Source organism: Trichomonas vaginalis, chromosome VI, assembly GCF_026262505.1.
Source record: "Trichomonas vaginalis G3 chromosome VI, whole genome shotgun sequence".
In the NCBI taxonomy this organism is placed as follows: Eukaryota; Parabasalia; order Trichomonadida; family Trichomonadidae; genus Trichomonas; species Trichomonas vaginalis.
In genome coordinates this window covers 10,959,101-10,978,156 of record NC_067208.1, presented here as the reverse complement: position 1 = coordinate 10,978,156, position 19,056 = coordinate 10,959,101, and the positions used below count along the sequence as shown (strand labels likewise).

The window sequence follows — 19,056 nt, the reverse complement described above, 5'->3', positions numbered from 1 at the left end:
ATTTTATTTGAACATTTTATTTAGAGTAAAATGACGACTAAAGTCACTGAAGCAATGAAGCAAAAGTTTTTGGTAGAATACATTAAATCAGGAACTATTCCAGAAGGTTTTTACATTCATACTATGAAGGATGGTAGAGTTCAGTTTAGAAAGATAAAGCAACCATTAGATAGAGAAGGAATTTTGAGAAAGATTAAACTTCATGAAGACAACATTGCTGAACTGAAGAAGAAGTTAGAAGAGTTGGAGAAAGCAGACGACAGTGAGGAATAAAATATTTCATTAGTTTTATTTTTACTGAAAATTTTTATTTGGATGTAATGACGAAAACTATTGAGATAACAAACTACAACGGTCATGAGTTCAAGAACTTGTTCTTCGTTCCGCGTGAGAATACATTCTATCAGATACGAGGGAGAAAGGGTAAAGTTAGTTTAAGCATTTATGATAGTAAACATAATGGAAGATATATACAAGCAGTAGATACAAACGGTAAGCGTGTTTCATTACATTTGTCAAAACTTATAAACATTAATTATGACAGCGACTTTGACTCAGACGATTGGAGCGACAGTAGTGATACTGAAGAATATGAACTATTATGTGAAGCACAGCAATGGAAAGAGTTGCAATACTTTTGTAAATGAGAACGTTAGTGTGAACGTTAGTGTGTACGTTAGTGAGAACGTTAGTGAGAACGTTTATTTTTTTCATGCACGTGCATTGTGTCGCGGGGAGTTGCCATGGGCAATGACCTGCGCACAATATATAACGTACAGAGAGGTGAGATGAGGTGGTTTATATGATAAATACTTTACGTGGCAGAAATAGTTTAAGATTATTAGAAATATTGCATCTGCAATGTAAAATATACGTTAGCGGTTTTGTAAAGTGTCAGATTGACATATCTTCGGTAAGATGGCGCGCAGTGCCACCGTACTGAAGATATGTATACTAACTGATATTAACACCTAAGGGGCAAAAGTTAAAGTGTCTGCAAATGCTTTTAGTTAGTTTGAAAATAGTTTTATCCGAACCATCTAAACCTTCGAACTTAATAATATGATTATAATTTCTGATGGCATATCTAACAGCATCTTTATCATCAATGATTTTAATTTTCGACTCTATCGGGGACAAAATAGTTTTTCCATAAATACTGTTCAAAATTAATTTAATATTTTCTTGTAGCGGGTTTTCTTCCTTCTTATACTTTAATCTCAATTCAAACAATTTCTTTACTTCATCTCTTATTCTAAAATCTCTTTTTTCATCGTAGTAGTAACCCTGTAATACTTCGCAGCTGATGCCCTGATATTTTATTAAATCCTGCAAAACTATGTGGTCCACATACATTAAACAGCATGTGTTTGAACTTCTTGGAACCTTTAGCTCCGGGTTTAATTCTGGATCTACTGTTATTAATGGAAAGTGCCTTTTAATCTTAATCTCGGTTATTTTTATTAAAACAAAGAATCCGGAAATGAATTTCTCACCTTCAGGCTCGCCCTGGTCATCATCGAATAAATGTTTTAACAAATATTCAGTGCTTAACATTTCTTTCTTCATAACCTTTGGAATTCCTTCTAAAGTATAAAGTCTCGCGATAGCTGAGGGATATAATGAAACAGCATCGAAGTCAGCAATGAGTTTCTTTTCGCTCTTTTGTTTCATGTTATCTGACAGCATACATCTTCCACCTTGAATACAGCGTGAAATAAATTCTCTTGGTTTATTTGAAAGGTCATATAAATTTCCATTCGGGAAATATACTCTGTTTTCGAAAAGTTTGTTAGCGATTGAACAAATGCTAACGTAATCATAAACGTTTAAATCAAACTCTTTCAATATATCATTTCTGAACTTAACAAAACCTTCTCTTAAAATCCTTACGTCCTGTTTGCAATAAAATGAGCTATATTTTTCTAAATCGAAATGGTTTTCATCTATTCTGCAGTTTTCGATTAAATCTATGTTTTTCATGAACGTTTCAATATCTTTTACAAACTTACACGCTTCAGAAATTACGCCAGTTTTGTTATCATTAACTAATAAAGAGCTTGAATAATATTGATACGGAAATACTTCCTTTTCACCACACTGCAAATGAAACATTTCAGGAAATAGTTTAAGCTTCTTATTTATAACAGTGTATGAATCTTTAATAATGATTGCTTTACCTTTATATATTCCCGTTATCTGCATTGTTCTAGAACCCTTAATAATTGGTGTTCCGCTAATTTCTGTTAAATGTCTTAAAATGAAATTGATATCATAACTGAGGTTATGAAAATATATTAAACTTTTATCAGGAATTCTTTCTAAAAATTTTGTTGCACAATTTTGACCCCAAATGCTTTCGCTAATCTTTCCATCTTCACTATCATAACAAATGTTAAAGGCTTTATGAACTCCATCAGTGCTACATTCAAAGTCAGCGAAGAAAATGTGTTCAGGAATGAATTTTTGTTTTGATTTATCACTATCTTTACTTTCAGACTTTTTCTTTAACTGAACACAGTAGTTCGGGGTATAATTTAAATCTTTAAACGGTGCAAGTTTTTGTTTATATAAATCTGTTGTATAAGTGAAAAGTTCACCATAAGATAAGGTTCAAAGTAATTGCACTCTCTTAATGTTTTCAAAATATCCCATAAAGGAGTTGTTCGCGTAGAATCAATAACAAATCTATTTTCCCTTTTCTTATATATTTTCATTTGACGCTCAATATTCCAGCCGCCTAATGATTTGAGAATTTCGTTATAATTTATGATAAAATATGTTGTCATAGGTAATCTTTCATTTAACATGTAATGGTCTTCAACAAGAAGTAAGTCAATAGTTCGAACAGTTTCACATTCTTTTGGTATATATCTCTTTATTTCATTATGTCTAGAGTCATTGAAATAACCAATGGTAACATTAAATGCTATGCCTGTTGCGTTAGAAATTTCCTGAATCTTACTTTGTGGAAAATCTCTAACTCTAATAACTTCACGCATGTGGTCTACCGTCTGCTCATCAACTCCAGCCTGAATGCAAGCATAAACGAAGCAGTTATCTTCTGTCATCAACTTAGCAGTTCTTTTGTTAAGTTCATTGAAAATTTGATAGCGTTCAAGATTTATAGGTAATCTGCAAAATACTTCCAAAACTCACCACTTCTCTTTTTATTCGTTCTCTTTTCATCAAGAATTTCATTCCAAAAATCATCTATATCCTGTTTATCTCCTATTTCTTTAAGTCTGTTTAATAATCTTTGCTGACGTGCTGTTAATTTGCTTTCATCTCTTTTTTCTCTCTTCTGTGGCTTACCTTTCTTAATATCGCTCATCGTTAATCCTTCATATTCAGTTAAATCATACATTTTAATTTCTTCGAGGTTCTTAATATTTGTCATGAAGAAATCATAATGTTTTTCAATTATTCCGGCTGTGTTTGCTTCAATCTCTGTTATAAAGTTTTCTTGCTTTAACTGATGAAGTAAAGCTCCGATGTTCTCGATATTCAATGTTGAATTAGTAAATTTACCATCGAGTTTATAACAAATCATCCATTTTTGCTGTGAATTTACTTTTATCTTCTGCAGAAGCCTAATAAACATTTTACCGAAACGTTCATGTAGGTAATTTCTGTTTTCTTCATTGAGTTCTTTAATGTTAAAATCTATGATTCTATTTCCTGATTTAACATTTTTGCGTTTATTATTTTCATCCTTCTTTAACCATTTTTCGTCATCAAGAGCTTTATCGTTTATAGATTTAATAACTTCGTTTGCTTTGCGTAATTGTGCAATTGCTTTTGCATATTTTATAGCTATATTTTTCTTTTCTTCATCGCTTTTCTTCTTTCTCGTTTCACCTACATCAACATTTATCATATCATGAATTTCCTGCCTAACTTCCTTCGGTGCTGATTGTTTATGATATAAATTAACCTGAATATCATTTAAAGGAAATGTTTTGTTATTAATGTAATCATTAATTTTCTCGTAAGTGACTACACCTCTGTAATCATTGAGGTATTTAGCTAATGATGATTTATTAGTCGCATATCTTTTGCTAACTTCAATGTCAGCATTCTTCAATAACTTCTTAATTTCTTCATGGTCTAATCTAGATAGCTTTTTATACATCTTTTATGGAAAATAAAAAAAATATTTTCCGTAAAAAATATAATTTAAAAATAAACTTAATTTTTTAAAATAATTTATATTTTTAATTTTAATAAAATAATGTCTGAGTACAAGTTCTATTCATACAATGCTCTCGCTACTGCTGTTAAGAATGAATTCATAAATGGAAAAAACGTGAACGTAATATTAAATAAAAAGTTTGTGAAAGAATCTAAATACGGTCAGTTCGTTAAACCATACGCTATCATTATTGACAGAAAACGTTACACACCACATGAAATAGCAGTATTACTTAAACAAAGAGGAATATTTGTAAATATTAAAGATTCTCATTATACAATTATGAAGAACTCTAACGTTGAATTTTTCAGCATTGTTTTAGATTTATCGCAGCAGAAAGAATTCAAGAAGGCGCAAGGCGCCGAGATGGGCTCAAAGAGCCCTCCAGGTGAAGTAATAATGAAATATTATCCTTCATCTCTGAAGACGATAACAAATAAAGATGTTATTCATAAGCTCCTACCAGTAATTGAGGAAGCAACGATTGAATTGGATGAAGAAGGAACGGAAATGATTGAGGAAATAGACCCTGAAGCTTTATAAGAAAATTTATTTTTGAAGAACTGATGGTGTCACTACGTCATCATGTGTCACCTGGTTAATTAACTTCTTTTAAAAAGTGTGACAACACGACATTTAGACAACAGCATGGGTTGAATGCAAAAATATTTTTAGGAGAGAATGCAGCATTTATGAAATATTTTTGAAGAACTGATGGTGTCACTACGTCACCATGTGTCACCTGGTTAATTAACTTCTTTTAAAAAGTGTGACAACACGACATTTAGACAACAGCAAAGGTGGAAAGCAAAAATAAATTCCAATCATACTTTATACTGCAAGACCTTCAGGTCTCGCCGCTTAGCGGCTCATTTACAGGTATTTCATCGTCAGTAAATGAATCCTCATTATCGTTTGGTTCAACTTGTTTATATAATCCTTTCATTTCTTCTTTCAAAACATAACACCATGTTTGTTTACCATCTATTCTTCTCTGTTTCCTTTCACATTTATCCTTAATGCTCATTTGGAAATTCTTGTCTTTCATGTCTGATGGTTTGCAGCATAGAGCATTTTTACACGTCATACCTGCACACAATTCATCATAATGTGTATTTATCCATTCATCTAAAGGATTTGTTGATAACTCGATTAAATCTTGTTTGGCTTCAGTCATCGGTATGATTCGTACATTAAATGATGAAAGGTCATATTGCATAAAATATGTTAAAAGGTTATCATAAAATTCCTTTGTGCATGAATTCATCAAATTCTTGAAATAATCAAATTGACCCTTGAATTTACCATTAACTCTTAAAACTACGTATCTTCTGTCTCCAACTTCAATTTTGACAGGGTAAACGTTATTAGTTACGAAAATGAAATTGGCAACATTCTGAGCAGTTCTTCTGGGTTGATTCTTTTCATTAATTCTAATCTCATTATCCGTTATAATTGATTTCAAAGCGTTGAAGTTTGCGAGTCTATCTTCACCTACATTCTTGAGTTCATTAAGTACAAGAAACATTTTATTCTCAACTACTGAATTGAAATTACCCGTTAGCTCACTTATTTCAGTAATGTTTTTGATTGAATAACCAGCGAGAAGTTCAGAAATAATGTCTGTAAATCTGTTTTTACCTGTTCCCTGAAGTCCTTTCAAAATAATTGCTGTTTCATTCTTGATTCCAGGATGTTGAATCATTGATGCAATCCAGCCGAGAAGGTATTTATACACTTCATCGTTATTATCACAAATGGCTTCTTTAATGAAATCCATAAACATCTCAATTTTTGAGTAATCAGGCTTTTCGAGAACGTTGTATTTATAACCTTGAAACGTTGAGAAAACATCTGGAGAATCAGATTTAAAGCAAACACCCTTAACGGTTAATGAGGATAATTGATTTAGTAGTACATCCCATGCTGTTATTGTTTTACCTTCTTCTTTAAATAATTTAATCATTTTAAGTGACTCTTTCATGTTTGATTGAAGAACGAATGATATTTGATTCATTTTGTCGTGGATATTATAGTCCTTTTGAATGAAGTATTTATTTCCACAATCTACAAAACGGATTACACGTGATAAATCCTCAATTACTTCAGAACTGTTTTTATACTGATGATTTTCAGCCTTGCGTCTAATATCTGTTATCAAAAACGAGTCATCAAGTTTTATATCAAATGTTATTTTTGGCTTACGTAATAAAGGTAAAACGTATTCATCATAATATTCCTTTTGGTATAGTTTTAGAATCTTCACCAAAACAAATGGAGAAGTCATTAAATGTGCATATCTACTACGTACTTTTTCAAAATTACTTTTTGCATTTTCTGTTAAACTGCATAAGTTATAAACGTTATCGTAGGCTTCATTAATTAAATGATTAGGTAACGAATTAATAGCTTGAAACAGTGTGAATAATGTTATTTCTTTTTCTAAATTCATGTTTCCACCGTCATTATGTACTTCAAAATCACTAATACCATCGACTATGCTCTGGGTAAGTTTATCGTCAATGTTTACATCTTTGTTTTCATTCATTATACTCTTTATTTCTTCATTCTTTTGTTCAATTCTTACCTTAATATTCAAATCATATAATATATCATTCACTGTTCTAGTTAATGTTGAATCATAACTTCCACGAATGAATGAGTATGTTTTGATTGGTTCTGTTGCATTCTTGCGAACTCTTGAATCAGCCATAACCACTAATGAACGCTTTGAATCATCCATAGAAGTCATTATGTCAATATCGAAATCATTGCAGGAATAGCATTTAATCATTCTGTTCGAAACTGAATAGAAGAAATTAGTGTTACAATAAATATGAAGACCTCCTGAAGCGGTTTTAACGATAACATCTTTATCCGAAAGTTTTGATAAAATGTCTTTTCTAACTGTTTCTTTAAGTTCATCATTGTACGATTTATTGATATCAACATCTATAATAGTTAAATTTTGAATTTTATTTACTAATAAAGCCATACCAGTTTTCCTTCCTCTTCCTCCATCATGTTTGAGGTAGTTATGTAAATCAATCTTATTTTCACCAATTCTTTCGTTGAGGGTTTTAGTTTCTGCCACAACTAATTCCTCAGCTAATGAATCAATAACTTTTTCATCAGAAATGATAAAGTTGCTGTTGTTGTTTGTTGCTGTCATTTATATAGGAATAAAAAAATAAAAATAATTTTAAAACTAACTTTATTTTTGGGCTGCATCAAATTTCCAGGACTGTTGTCTAAATGTCATGTTGTCATCATTTTTAAAAGAAGTTAATTAACCTGGTGACACATGGTGACGTGGTGACACTGAAAACATTTACGAAATCATTAATGAAAACATTTACGAAAACATAAACGATAAAATTTATTTCCGGGACTGTTGTCTAAATGTCATGTTGTCATCATTTTTAAAAGAAGTTAATTAACCTTGTGACACTGAAAACATTTACGAAATCATTAATGATAAAATATATTTCTGCAGTTCATCCGTTACTTCATTATCTCATTAACTTCAGACATAAAATATATTTAGTTCATAAAAATTTTTGATTAATTTTGGCTTATTTTTATCCTTCCAGTAATCCTTTTCGAGTTCCGATAAATGTGTAGGGTTCGATTCTCTCAAATTTCTAGAAAGAATTTTATCATCCACACCTCCTTCATAAATGACAGTGTATTCATCTTTGTCTTCATCATAACTCACAATTTTATTAACTATACCTCTTTTCGCTTCATCAACCGTCTTAGCTAATCTTCCATTTTCGCTTTCAACTAATCGAAATCGTGGATAAAATGCGACCGAATGGTCAGCTGCTTTAATTAAATAACCATTACCCTGTGAGGAATCAACGATATAATAATCATCACTTAACTGATTTCTTACTTTTTCATGTGGTTTATGTTCAAGAATGATTCTAACTTTAGTTCCTGGCAGTAATGATGAACTTCTTCTTTCATCTGTTAACATTCTCTTTTGTTTTATGTATTCATCTTCCTCTTTTGAAGTCATTTCGTTTGGTTTAAATCCTGTGCTGTTATGGGTGGACTTATTATAAGCATTAATGACTTTATTCATTGATTCCTCCGTAAAATCTCTTTCTTTATTTAAATCTCTGAGCGTTCGAATGAAACGATTAATGATACCTAAAATATTATGGTTATGGTCTTCAGTCGTGTAATGAGTAACGTTATGTTTAATCAAAAATTCTGTAATTTCATTACTGAGGTATGCTGAATCCTGGTCTGAAGTTAATGAAGTGGGATGATGTTCTGCCACGAACGTCTGCAAAACTCTTAAAACTTCTTTTGTTCCTTTATTTTTCATTATATACGCAAAAGCTTTACGTGTATTAACATTAATGAAAATCAAAAATGGTGGCTTTCTTCCTTTCTTACTCTGAACGAGTGTATCAAATTGATATGCATCATGGGTTTTAGAATAAATGGGAAGGTAGTAGTCGTATGGATTAACTTTAACCTGATGAACTATATTTTCATCATAAAATCTCTTAATTTCTGTTCTATCATTAAATCCCGCATTCTTTGCAGCTTCATAGAATTTTTTAAATGACCTCCACGGTGATGATTCGAATACTTCTTTTAAACTCATTTATGTAAAAATAAATTTAGTAAATTTCATGCTGTTCGCTCTTTTGGAGCTCAGGACTTTCAGTCCGTTCTAACCCATGCATAAACCGTCATGTATGGAGGCATGTAGTCTGCACCCGAACCTGTTGGATTTGTTGTGAAAGTGTGTGAATGATTTCCTGCGGTTCCACAGAAAATACCTGCGCTTGAATCTACTGGGTCACTTGAAATATCATATCTATTCATTCCCTGTCTATCCGAACCTGCTGCAAGATTTGTATAACCTCTTTTTGTTATTGAATGTGAATGATTACCTGTTGTGTTTGTGGTTCCTGTATGCTTATGCGGTGGAAGGTTTGCTTCTAAAATTTTCTTTGAACCACCTGTTTGATTTGAAGAGTTAGCACAGTATAAGAATTTATCTACAATCTGCTGCCATGTACCAAAACCTAAAACACTTGCCGGATTTGTTGAGTTCATTGATGTATATAAAGAACCAACAGGATATATGGCTTGTAATATTTCATTCTTCATACTTGCAATTGCATTTGTTGCATTAGTTCTAAATTCATCGAAACCATCGAGAACTTTAGTAAGATTATTATATTCCACATTCTTTTGACCCGGTAACTGATGATGTAATTGAATATCATTAACTGTTAATGAATCTATGTTCGAAAATCTTTCATTAATTTTACCATTAACCGCATCATTTACTTCCGACTTCTTTGCATAATTTTCATTGACCCATTCCTTTGCTTCTTCTGTATAACTCATTGCTTTTGTATCATAACGATTTAATTCTTCATCTACATATATTTTGTCGGTTTTATTGGCTAAATCAACAACCATATCTCTTAGGTTAGTGCGCATATCTTCATCACGCATGCTTGATAAAGCAATAGCCCAATTCAATATTATCTCATCAGCTCTAATAGTTGAGAAGGAGTTATGTGTATGTTCTTTATCTGCTTTTTTATCTAACATTGCTGGTAGTTCATATGTTTCAAAGTTTTGAACATGACCTTCGATATTCATACATTTGTTATTTAAGGAGTTTAGTGTATCTTTTACGCTAGTGCTTGGATTCTCTAAAGGTGCACTTGAACCAAGGGTATAGTTCAATATTATGTCGTCTGCTCTAACAGTAGTGAAGGATTCATGCGTATGATTTTTGTCTGCTTTACTATTTAATGTAGCTTGAAGTTCATTTATATCGGAGATATTGTGTTTATGAGATTTCAAAACTTTGTTCATTGCGTCAAGTTCATCTTTGTCAGCTTTACTTTTAATAGCATCTTCAAAAGTTATTTTTGCCTTAACTCTTAACATAAATCTTGGTTCAACTAATACATCGTTAACAAAGAAACTAGAGGCATAAATTTCATTGTTATAACCAAATGCTTCTGGTGCTTTACCTGTGTCATACTGTACAGTACAGCGTATGTCATAACCTTCAGCACGAATGTATTTATATCTTCTTTCATTAACATCTTTCGTCTTCACTCTTTCTTCAGTTCGTGTTAAATATTCATGATAATCCGTTATAATCTGTTCATCTGAACTTATATAATGAACATGGTTCGTGACTCTATCGCTCAGAGCTAAAAGCTCATTTTTGTCTGCCTTACTATCTAATTTCTCATTAACATCATTCACCTCTAATTCAACCCTTCCACCAGAACTCTTATTATCATTAATCTTTTTCATTAATTCAGTAATTACGTCATAAAGACTATATTCTGTTTTCGGTTCTGTAAATAATGAGTCAAAATTTCTTTTCATCATTACATCGCTGACATTTATGATATCATCAATACCTTTTTCATTTATTCTCTTCATTAGTTCTGCAATAATGACGAATATATAATCTGTTAATTTATTCTCTTCATCAAGGGTTATAGAATGATTTGAAATCGAATCATTAACACCTCTAAATAAATCAATAACTTCAGGATACACGTTTTTAATGTCTCGAATAACCTGCCCCGTATCCTCTGGTTCTCCTCTTCTTCATGGGCTTCGCCCTCGCCGCTACGCGGCTTTATGTCTCTAGCCATCATCAACGCAGCCATAACCGGAGGATTTGTTGCTACCTGTTCGAAAATCTGTCCGTTATGTACGGTATATCTAAATAATTTCTTTGTGTTTGTTAAAACATTTGAAACAAGTCTTTTAAAACCATCCACAAAATTTCCCGTTTCACCTAATGTTCTTGCAGCATCTACAAGCTCACCCATTCCCGCTTTCGACCCCAAAAACGTCCATATTGCATTTATCTCACTCTGTATAGCTGTCCATTCAGCGAAACTAACACCCGCATTCGCTAAGTCGAAAATGAAACCCAGTGGATCGAACTTAATTCCGCCTTCTTTTTCAATTTCAACGAACTCACTAACATGAGATTTTAAATATTCTTTCGTTAAAATCGTTTTTCCTGATGTCATGCTGTTAACGGAACTATCACCGTCAAAAGTTAACGAATTCAATTTCGTCATTGATGCTTTTATTTCATACACCGCTTTATCAATAGTTTTTGGCTCACCTTCTTTAGAAGTGTATGAAACATTAATGAATGAATTATATGTATTCATGAATGAGTTAAAATCAATGATTTTCATTAATGAAGCCTTTAATGATTCATTTACTGTCGAATCCCTTAAAGCAATTAATGAAACATCGTTAATGAAAGGTACTCTGCAAACCGTCGAGTTAGGGTCAAATGCCGTAGTCGGAGAAGGAGTATTAATTATATAAGTCATTAAATCATTAAGTGATGCAAATAATGTTGTAATTCTTGATTTAATTTCTTTAGCTTCCGTTATATACGGTAATTTTATTTCTGTAGTTTCTGAATTAAAGATATTCGCTAAAATGTTTTGTAAACTGTTTTGGACAGCTGCGTAAACCGTTGAATTCGGAACCCTTACGATTTCACCATCCTTAATAAAGGGCATTGCACATGGCGTAGTGCTTGGGTCAAATCTTTCGGGATTATAATTCAACATATATTCTAATGCTTCATAAACAGACCTATAAACCGTTGTATTATCTTTTTCAATAATTTCACCGTCTTTTATAAACAGCATTGTACATGGCGTTAATATTGGAATAAATTTTTCATATTCTTTCCATGAGATATAATGTTCAGTTTTTCCATCAGTGATTATTAAACATTCATCATCAAATGAAAACGTGTATGAACCGAAAATTAATCTTTTCGCTCTATCAGCTTCATAAGAATATGCGGATATACTCATATTTTTAATTAGAATAAAAATGTTGTTCTATTTGCAAAGTACAGACCCTAATGATTACGGGACATTAAAATTACAAACTAACCTTGGTCTTCAGAATGAACCACTAGCTTTCAGAGTTCTTGATTTTAGCACTATCGCTTCATTTGTTATAACAGACACTAACGATTTCATTACTTTTGAAATTGATGGTATTAGTACTGAAATTCATTTTAAAGCAAGAAATAAATATGATATTGATACGTTAGAGAAAAAGATTCAGGATCTCATTGATGAAAAATTTAATGGAGCCCTTAACTGTGAATTAACTGATTCAGGAATAATAAAATTTAGTTCCGAAAAAGAATTTAAAATTACTGATATGACTCATCGAGCACGTTTATTATAGGTGCTTATCATCAAGAATTACCATTAAAATCTTCTATTGAAAATCAAAAATATATAATTGAAATGAAGTCTGCGCCCTACATCTGTTATGGAAACTGTTTATATGTTGAATCAAAAATAAGTAATGTAACAGGAATTTCAGGAGTTAATAATAAAAATGCTGTTATAGAATATAAATCGTTCTGTTACGCCGTTAATTCTGTATTCATGCCTAATTTTCCGATTTTATTAAGACACGAAGGCAAATGGGTTAGAATTCAACCACACCATTTAAAAGATATGACATTTAGATTAGTTGATTTTCAAGGCGAACCAATTGAAATTAAAGCTCCTGTGCAGATGACTATAGAAGTTGATTTTTGGTCTAATATAAGAGCTAATGGACTAAATGATGAACCAGGGACCTAATAAAAATATAAATCTTAAATTAATTCGTTAAAACATATTTCAAGCAAAGTTTATATTCTGTTGAAAGTTTTGTGTATTCATTCGAATATTTATATTTAAACTCAACTCCTGTAGTTCCTGGTGTTTTAATTATTCTAATACTACCGATTTTCATGAATACTGGCATCTGACCGCAACATTCGATTTCAGGGTCGAGATAATCAATAACGCACTGTTTACCTGTTATTCTTGATATAACATTTTCTAAATCCTCCTTTGTTAAAATTATTTGATTCTTACTAATAAGATTTGTCAAAAGCTTCTTATCGTCTTTGAGTAATATTCTTTGATATAAATTAAGGAGGTAATGGTCTACGTTATCTGAAGGATTAGTTTGAATAGTTGAATATGGATTGTCGTTGGCATCACGCGATATGATTGGTTCTAATGGAAGTGTATATTCTAACTTAACTTCACTGTTAGCGTTTGTGTTTGAAGCTGTGTTTAAATTAACGGATTTCGGCTCTGGCTCTTTATCTTTCAAGTTTTCGGAGCTGTAATTTTTGATTATAATATTATTTGTCGTTCTTGAATCAACATTCGACGTCGGTTCAATAGGAACATTCACTGCACCGGCTAAGATGGATTTACTTCTCATTTTCTAGAGAATAAAAACCTTTTATTACTATAAAAATGAATAATATCTTTGATAAAGGTTTAAACGTGAAACTTGAAAATGAAAATCTTGTTGAATTCACTGAAACGGGCGCAGTTTATAAAGATGTTGAGGTGTTAAATAAGAAATCAAAAGGCAGAAGTCGAAATATGAACATCGATTATAAACCATTTACTATTTACGTTAATGATGGTTCTGGTGGTTCAAACATTAAATATGCAGAAAATAATAGAGTTTATGCGTTAAAAGGTGAAGCACCATCGATTAAAAACAGTTATTCTAATCTTTATCCTCAAAAACTGACTGATCCAGAAAGTGTGGACATGAATGACACCAAAAATATAAACAGAAATGGTGATAGAGATGGATGGAATCTATTCACTACACCTCATCTAAAAATAAAGCTTTAAAATAATGTTGGTCTTTCCCAAGGTATATTTTTAACATTAATTGTATTAGTCATTATATGAATTTCTAAATATGAACGTGGTGAAATGAGTGATTTATAAGCATCCCAGATTTCATCAAAAGGTAATGTTATTCCTGATTGCTTCAAAATTAATTCTATATCGTATTTTGAGAAGCCTTGAAATATAACGAAATCAGTAATTAAACGTTTTATGTTTAATGCTAAAAACCTCCACGTTTGCATTAGTATTGCTACAGTCATGTGATAATGTCTGACTTTAGTAATTAAATTAGCTAATGGTGAATCTGGTTTTGAAACTAAACCTTTACCAGCGAAATCATCACAAACTAATAAAGTGTTTGATGGATATTTTTTAAAAGGATATTTTGAAAGTTTTGAGAGAATGTAGTTTGTCAATCGTTTCATATCATACGTACCATCCTGCTGTCTCAAATGATGTTTATCAATAATTCTTTCCATTTCTTCCGAGGTCTTTTGCATTCCTGATTGTATAAATTCAACTATTGCATAATATTTCTTCTTTCTTCTTATATAACGTTGAAGAAAAGAAATTAATTCACTATCCGGAACCTTCACCACTGATGCCTGAACTTTACCCATAAACGTCTTCGATGTTGAATCCATTGAATCTGAAGTTGCTGATATAATGATTTGGTCATAATATGAATCTTGACCTAATCGTTCAGTAATTAAAATATGACGTATTAAATTAAAAGTCTTTCCTGAACCCATTTTTCCACAATAGAAATACACACCGTTTGAACAGAACTGATAATCCTTACTGAAGGGAAGAATTAAAGAACTATTGAGTTTATCAGATTTTTCATTCATTTTTTCATCTACTTCTTCAAATAAATGTTTCATTTTATTATAATTAAAAATGCAAGTCAGAAATTTTGTTAATACCGTTCCCAGTCTTAATGATAAAAGTATTAAAATCTATTATGAGCACATATTTTCACAACCGTTTAAAATAATCAATGGTGAATACATTTATGAATACCCTAAACACTGGGTTGATTATAACACTGGTGAAAAAGCAATTGAAATAAGACAGATAAAAACCATTCCTGCAGGACGAACCATTGAATTATATAACTTTGGAATAATAAGAGATAATCATCAATATGATTTACAGATTTATATAGATTTAGACACAGGAGATGATATGACAGCATTTAATAAAAAGATTAAATCGGTTCTTATTGAACAGTTAAAAGGTGCCGGATATCCTCAACCTAATGAAGTTGATATGTTTTATAGTTTTGAAACTAATTCAATAGAATTTCGTGTTAATTCAAATTCAAAAGCTGGTTTCATATTTGATTTAAAAGATGGTGCTGTCGGTGATGAGATTGAAAATGTATACACGAATAAAAATTTTCAAGAGATTACAGGAATTAATAATGATGAATGCTTTTATCGATTTGCTCAGTTCGGAGCAGAACAGATAACATTAAATGACCTCCTGGAGTACTTACCAAAATCAATTTCCATTAAAAATGATGATTATTTATTAACATCAATTTCATTTAATGGTGTTTGGTCCAGAGAAGCGGCAATCATTAAATCAAGTATAAGTGAGTTCGCTGAAGATTCTATTTTATGTTTATCAAACTGTTTATATTCTCCGCCGAAGCATTATTCAATAACTAATTATGTTAATAAATTTAATATAAAATTAGTTGAACCATCGAGCCTAAAAGATATTGTCCTTCCTGATGACAGAAAAGATAGTATTATTATCGAACTCATATTAATCGCTTATTAAAATTTAATTATATATAAATGAGTTCAACGACTGAAAGCGCATGGGCTAGTTTTGATGAAGACCCTAAACCGCGGAATTATAATAGAATTGTAATTCCTGTAGGTCTTTTATTAGCTGCTGGTGCTGTAGCGGGACCATATTTATATAGAAATTTATATAGAACACCGATTAATTCAACTGCCGGGGCTGATCTTATTCCAACAGGTCTGAAAAAATCTACACCGATTCAAACAAGCCCGACACAGGAAAGGAACCGCGAACCACTCACACGTATTAGGTCTTTTATTAATTATTTAAAGAATAGAAGAAATTAATTTGTAATAAATGACGTCGTTAAATGTAAAAATAATTTGTGATGATATTACTATCATTGATGATGTAAGTGAGTGTGCTAATATAATTGATAGAATTAATGAACTAATAAAGAGGTTCAGTGGTGAAAAAGTCAGAGTTTCATTAACGTTTAGCTCCGATGAAAAATTTTATGAGTTAATCATTATGAGAAATGATTTTAATAAGCATTAAATGGTATTTTCAACACTATCAGCTTTGTATGGAGGTTATAAAGCTATTGACGGTTTAACTGGTGGAGCTGTATCAAAAGCTTTAAAAAATAATGCTGGAATGCTTGTGGGAGCTGCTGCCAGAAAATTAAAATCTGAAAAGTTAAAGAAATTAGGTAACTGGGTCGCTGATCAGTCGCAGAACCTTTTAGGCGAAGATAATGAAATATCTAAGCAGCTAAAAGATTTTAAAGGTCAGTTGAATGGCGAAGAGTTTAAATTAAATTCACTTAAAGAAAAGGAGAAACAGCCAGAATATCCACCAATTGAGGCACCGCCGATTAATTCAGCACCTGCGCCATCACCAGCACCAGTAACTGCAGTCGCACCATATGACCCTGGCGGTTATGGAAGACCTTTTGACCCTAAAACAGGAGGTTCGAATTGGTTCCATTACGGTCGAAGATATATTTTAGCTAAAATCGCAAAAGCAAAGAAACTGTTAAAAACTAAAAAGAAACCAAGAGTTTTAAAGTAATTAAATGGTTAGAGATGTTCTCGAATACCCTGAACCACCTGAAACGCCTAACAATAATGATTTATATAATCGATTGAAAACTTTAGGTAAAGCGTATTTATGGTTTAATTATCCTTATCATATGGCGGCTTATAAACTTTATAAACACTATAAAGAAAGTAATAGACCTTCAACCGACCTAGTTGATCCGCAGGAATTAAGGAAAAGACGACGAAGCCGCTAAGCGGCTCAGATGGACTCAGAGAGTCCTCATAAAAAATAAAGTTAATTTTAAAAATATTTTTTATTTTTTACTTTTAATAAAATGAGTACTAAAATTACTGAAGCAACAAAACAAAAATTTTTAGTTGAATACATTAAATCAGGAACTATTCCAGAAGGTTTTTATGTTCATCAAATGAAAGATGGTAGAGTTCAATTTAGAAAAATTAAGCAGCCATTAAATAAAGATGGAATTTTAAGAAAGATTAAATTATATGAAGATAACATAGCAGAACTGAAGAAGAAATTAGAAGAAATGGATAAATCAGATTAGATATAAAATTTTATTTTTATATAAAATGAATTTTACTAATAAATTATTAATTATCGTTTCATTACTTCTCATCTCCCGTGAAGCTCGTTTATGATATGAATCTATAAAAGAGTTTGAAGACAGCAGCGATGACGTTCCTGAATCATGCCAGCATATTTACTGTTAAAATTCACAAGGTTAGAAATGAGGTTAGATATCGGGTTAGATCTACCCTAAGCCGCGTAGTGGCGAGATGGACTCAAAGAGCCCTCTAAATTAATTTTATCATTTATGAAAAATTTAGTATATACAGAAATTAAAAAATTTTTGAGTTAATTTATTTTAAAAAATTATTTTTACTCTGGGTGTTAAAATCTATGATAAAAAAAATAAATAAAAAAATTTTAACGTTAATTTTTTAAAGTTTATTTTTTCAAAAATTATTTTTTATTTTGAGTAGTGTCAAAAATTTTAACGTTAATTTTTAAGTTTATTTTTAAAAAATTATTTTTTTATTTTGTGAAGTGTCAAAAATTTTAACGTTAATTTTCAAGTTTATTTAAAAAAAATTATTTTTTTTTATTTTGTGAAGTGTCAAAAATTTTAACGTTAATTTTTAAGTTTATTTTTTAAAAAAAAATTATTTTTTTTTATTTTTGTAAATGTCAAAATATTTTACGTGTCAAACGGTTTTTTGCAGATTCTAGTAATTTGAGTACTAAGGGGCGTAGACCCTTGGTCCCCAATTACTAGATACTAACTCCTTATGAGGTATATATTCATACTGTATACCTCATAAGGAACAATTCCCTCCTTAAAACGAGAAAACTTGTTCGAAATGATAAACAATTTCGAACAAGTTTTCTCGTTTTTAATAAGAAACTAAAGGCTATGAGGCACTGATTATATATTAGTGCCTAACAGCCTTTAGTTTCTAATAGATAGCTGGGAAACTTTCTCCAAATGATAAGTTATTCAGAGAAAGTTTCCCAGCTATCAAGAGGGAATTGTTCCTTATGAGGTATATAGTTATATCATAAGACAAATTACGGAAAGTGAACTCAAACAAAAAGTGACACAATGCATTTGCCAACCAAATAACTTTACAAAGCAAAAACTTAAATTACTTGTCAAGCTTACTATTCTTATTTTAACAATTAAAAAATTAAATTTTATTTTTTATTTAAAAAAATCATCTTATATCATCTGATATATATATATCTTATTTAAAAAAATCATCTTTGTCTGAATGTTAAACTATTCGGACAAAGTTTCCCGCTGTTTGCGAAGGAATTGTTGGCTATGATGTACTGATTCATGATCAGTACATCATAGCCAACAATTCCTTATACAAAGTTCAAAAACTTGGGTGCAATCAGTTCTGATTGCACCCAAGTTTTTGAACTTTCTCGAGGGAATGAAAGGTAAGAGGTATACATTATGAATATATACCTCTTACCCTTCCATTCCCTCTCTGACAGCGGGAAACTTTGTCTGAATGTTAAACTATTCAGACAAAGTTTCCCGCTGTTTGCGAAGGAATTGTTGGCTATGATGTACTGATTCATGATCAGTGCATCATAGCCAACAATTCCTTATACAAAGTTCAAAAACTTGGGTGCAATCAGTTCTGATTGCACCCAAGTTTTTGAACTTTCTCGAGGGAATGAAAGGTAAGAGATATCCATTTCCTTTCACCTTCGTTCTCAATAATTAACTTATAAATTTTTTAAAGCAAAAAAAGTCTGATTTTTTTTGACAAGTAAATATATAGGGAATTTATCCGACCAAATAAG

The 19,056-nt window shown here is 31.1% G+C and overlaps 11 protein-coding genes and 2 pseudogenes across 13 annotated transcripts, besides 2 other annotated features; 7 read left to right on the top strand and 6 right to left on the bottom strand.

Annotated features, from left to right (window-relative positions):
• Window positions 1–30: 30 nt before the first annotated feature.
• Window positions 31–273, top strand: TVAGG3_0843300 (uncharacterized protein; the record flags this gene model as incomplete). The annotated part of the gene is made up of 1 exon (XM_001288848.2): window positions 31–273. The coding sequence occupies one exon, from the start codon at window positions 31–33 to the stop codon at window positions 271–273; it is 243 nt and encodes an 80-aa protein (XP_001288849.2).
• Window positions 274–3,136: 2,863 nt separating this feature from the next.
• Window positions 3,137–15,702: a mobile genetic element.
• TVAGG3_0843290 (organellar and viral DNA polymerase type B) lies at window positions 3,269–4,135 on the bottom strand (the record flags this gene model as incomplete). Its single annotated transcript, XM_001305781.2, has 1 exon — window positions 3,269–4,135. A coding segment is annotated over one exon (867 nt), but the record flags the coding sequence as incomplete, so codon positions are not given.
• Window positions 4,235–4,738, top strand: TVAGG3_0843280 (uncharacterized protein; the record flags this gene model as incomplete). The annotated part of the gene is made up of 1 exon (XM_001305780.1): window positions 4,235–4,738. One exon carries the CDS (start codon window positions 4,235–4,237, stop codon window positions 4,736–4,738), a length of 504 nt encoding a protein of 167 aa, XP_001305781.1.
• TVAGG3_0843270 lies at window positions 5,043–6,126 on the bottom strand (annotated as a pseudogene). The gene has a single exon. A coding segment is annotated over exon 1 (1,084 nt).
• On the bottom strand, window positions 6,172–7,367 carry TVAGG3_0843260 (Prim-pol domain family; the record flags this gene model as incomplete). The annotated part of the gene is made up of 1 exon (XM_051248934.1): window positions 6,172–7,367. A coding segment is annotated over one exon (1,196 nt), but the record flags the coding sequence as incomplete, so codon positions are not given.
• Window positions 8,879–9,835, bottom strand: TVAGG3_0843250 (keratin-associated protein family; the record flags this gene model as incomplete). Its single annotated transcript, XM_051248933.1, has 1 exon — window positions 8,879–9,835. One exon carries the CDS (start codon window positions 9,833–9,835, stop codon window positions 8,879–8,881), a length of 957 nt encoding a protein of 318 aa, XP_051084408.1.
• TVAGG3_0843240 (uncharacterized protein) lies at window positions 10,696–12,057 on the bottom strand (the record flags this gene model as incomplete). Its single annotated transcript, XM_051248932.1, has 1 exon — window positions 10,696–12,057. The coding sequence occupies one exon, from the start codon at window positions 12,055–12,057 to the stop codon at window positions 10,696–10,698; it is 1,362 nt and encodes a 453-aa protein (XP_051084407.1).
• Window positions 12,077–12,844, top strand: TVAGG3_0843230 (annotated as a pseudogene). Its single transcript has one exon. A coding segment is annotated over exon 1 (768 nt).
• Window positions 12,869–13,486, bottom strand: TVAGG3_0843220 (uncharacterized protein; the record flags this gene model as incomplete). The annotated part of the gene is made up of 1 exon (XM_051248931.1): window positions 12,869–13,486. One exon carries the CDS (start codon window positions 13,484–13,486, stop codon window positions 12,869–12,871), a length of 618 nt encoding a protein of 205 aa, XP_051084406.1.
• TVAGG3_0843210 (uncharacterized protein) lies at window positions 14,815–15,613 on the top strand (the record flags this gene model as incomplete). The annotated part of the gene is made up of 1 exon (XM_001322391.2): window positions 14,815–15,613. A coding segment is annotated over one exon (799 nt), but the record flags the coding sequence as incomplete, so codon positions are not given.
• A 20-nt stretch (window positions 15,703–15,722) lies between the features above and the next one.
• TVAGG3_0843190 (uncharacterized protein) lies at window positions 15,723–16,019 on the top strand (the record flags this gene model as incomplete). The annotated part of the gene is made up of 1 exon (XM_051248930.1): window positions 15,723–16,019. One exon carries the CDS (start codon window positions 15,723–15,725, stop codon window positions 16,017–16,019), a length of 297 nt encoding a protein of 98 aa, XP_051084405.1.
• A 211-nt stretch (window positions 16,020–16,230) lies between these two features.
• On the top strand, window positions 16,231–16,746 carry TVAGG3_0843180 (protein of unknown function, DUF4107 family; the record flags this gene model as incomplete). The annotated part of the gene is made up of 1 exon (XM_001284005.2): window positions 16,231–16,746. The coding sequence occupies one exon, from the start codon at window positions 16,231–16,233 to the stop codon at window positions 16,744–16,746; it is 516 nt and encodes a 171-aa protein (XP_001284006.2).
• Window positions 16,747–17,050: 304 nt separating this feature from the next.
• On the top strand, window positions 17,051–17,281 carry TVAGG3_0843170 (uncharacterized protein; the record flags this gene model as incomplete). The annotated part of the gene is made up of 1 exon (XM_001284496.1): window positions 17,051–17,281. The coding sequence occupies one exon, from the start codon at window positions 17,051–17,053 to the stop codon at window positions 17,279–17,281; it is 231 nt and encodes a 76-aa protein (XP_001284497.1).
• A 1,218-nt stretch (window positions 17,282–18,499) lies between these two features.
• Window positions 18,500–18,949: a mobile genetic element.
• Window positions 18,950–19,056: the final 107 nt, after the last annotated feature.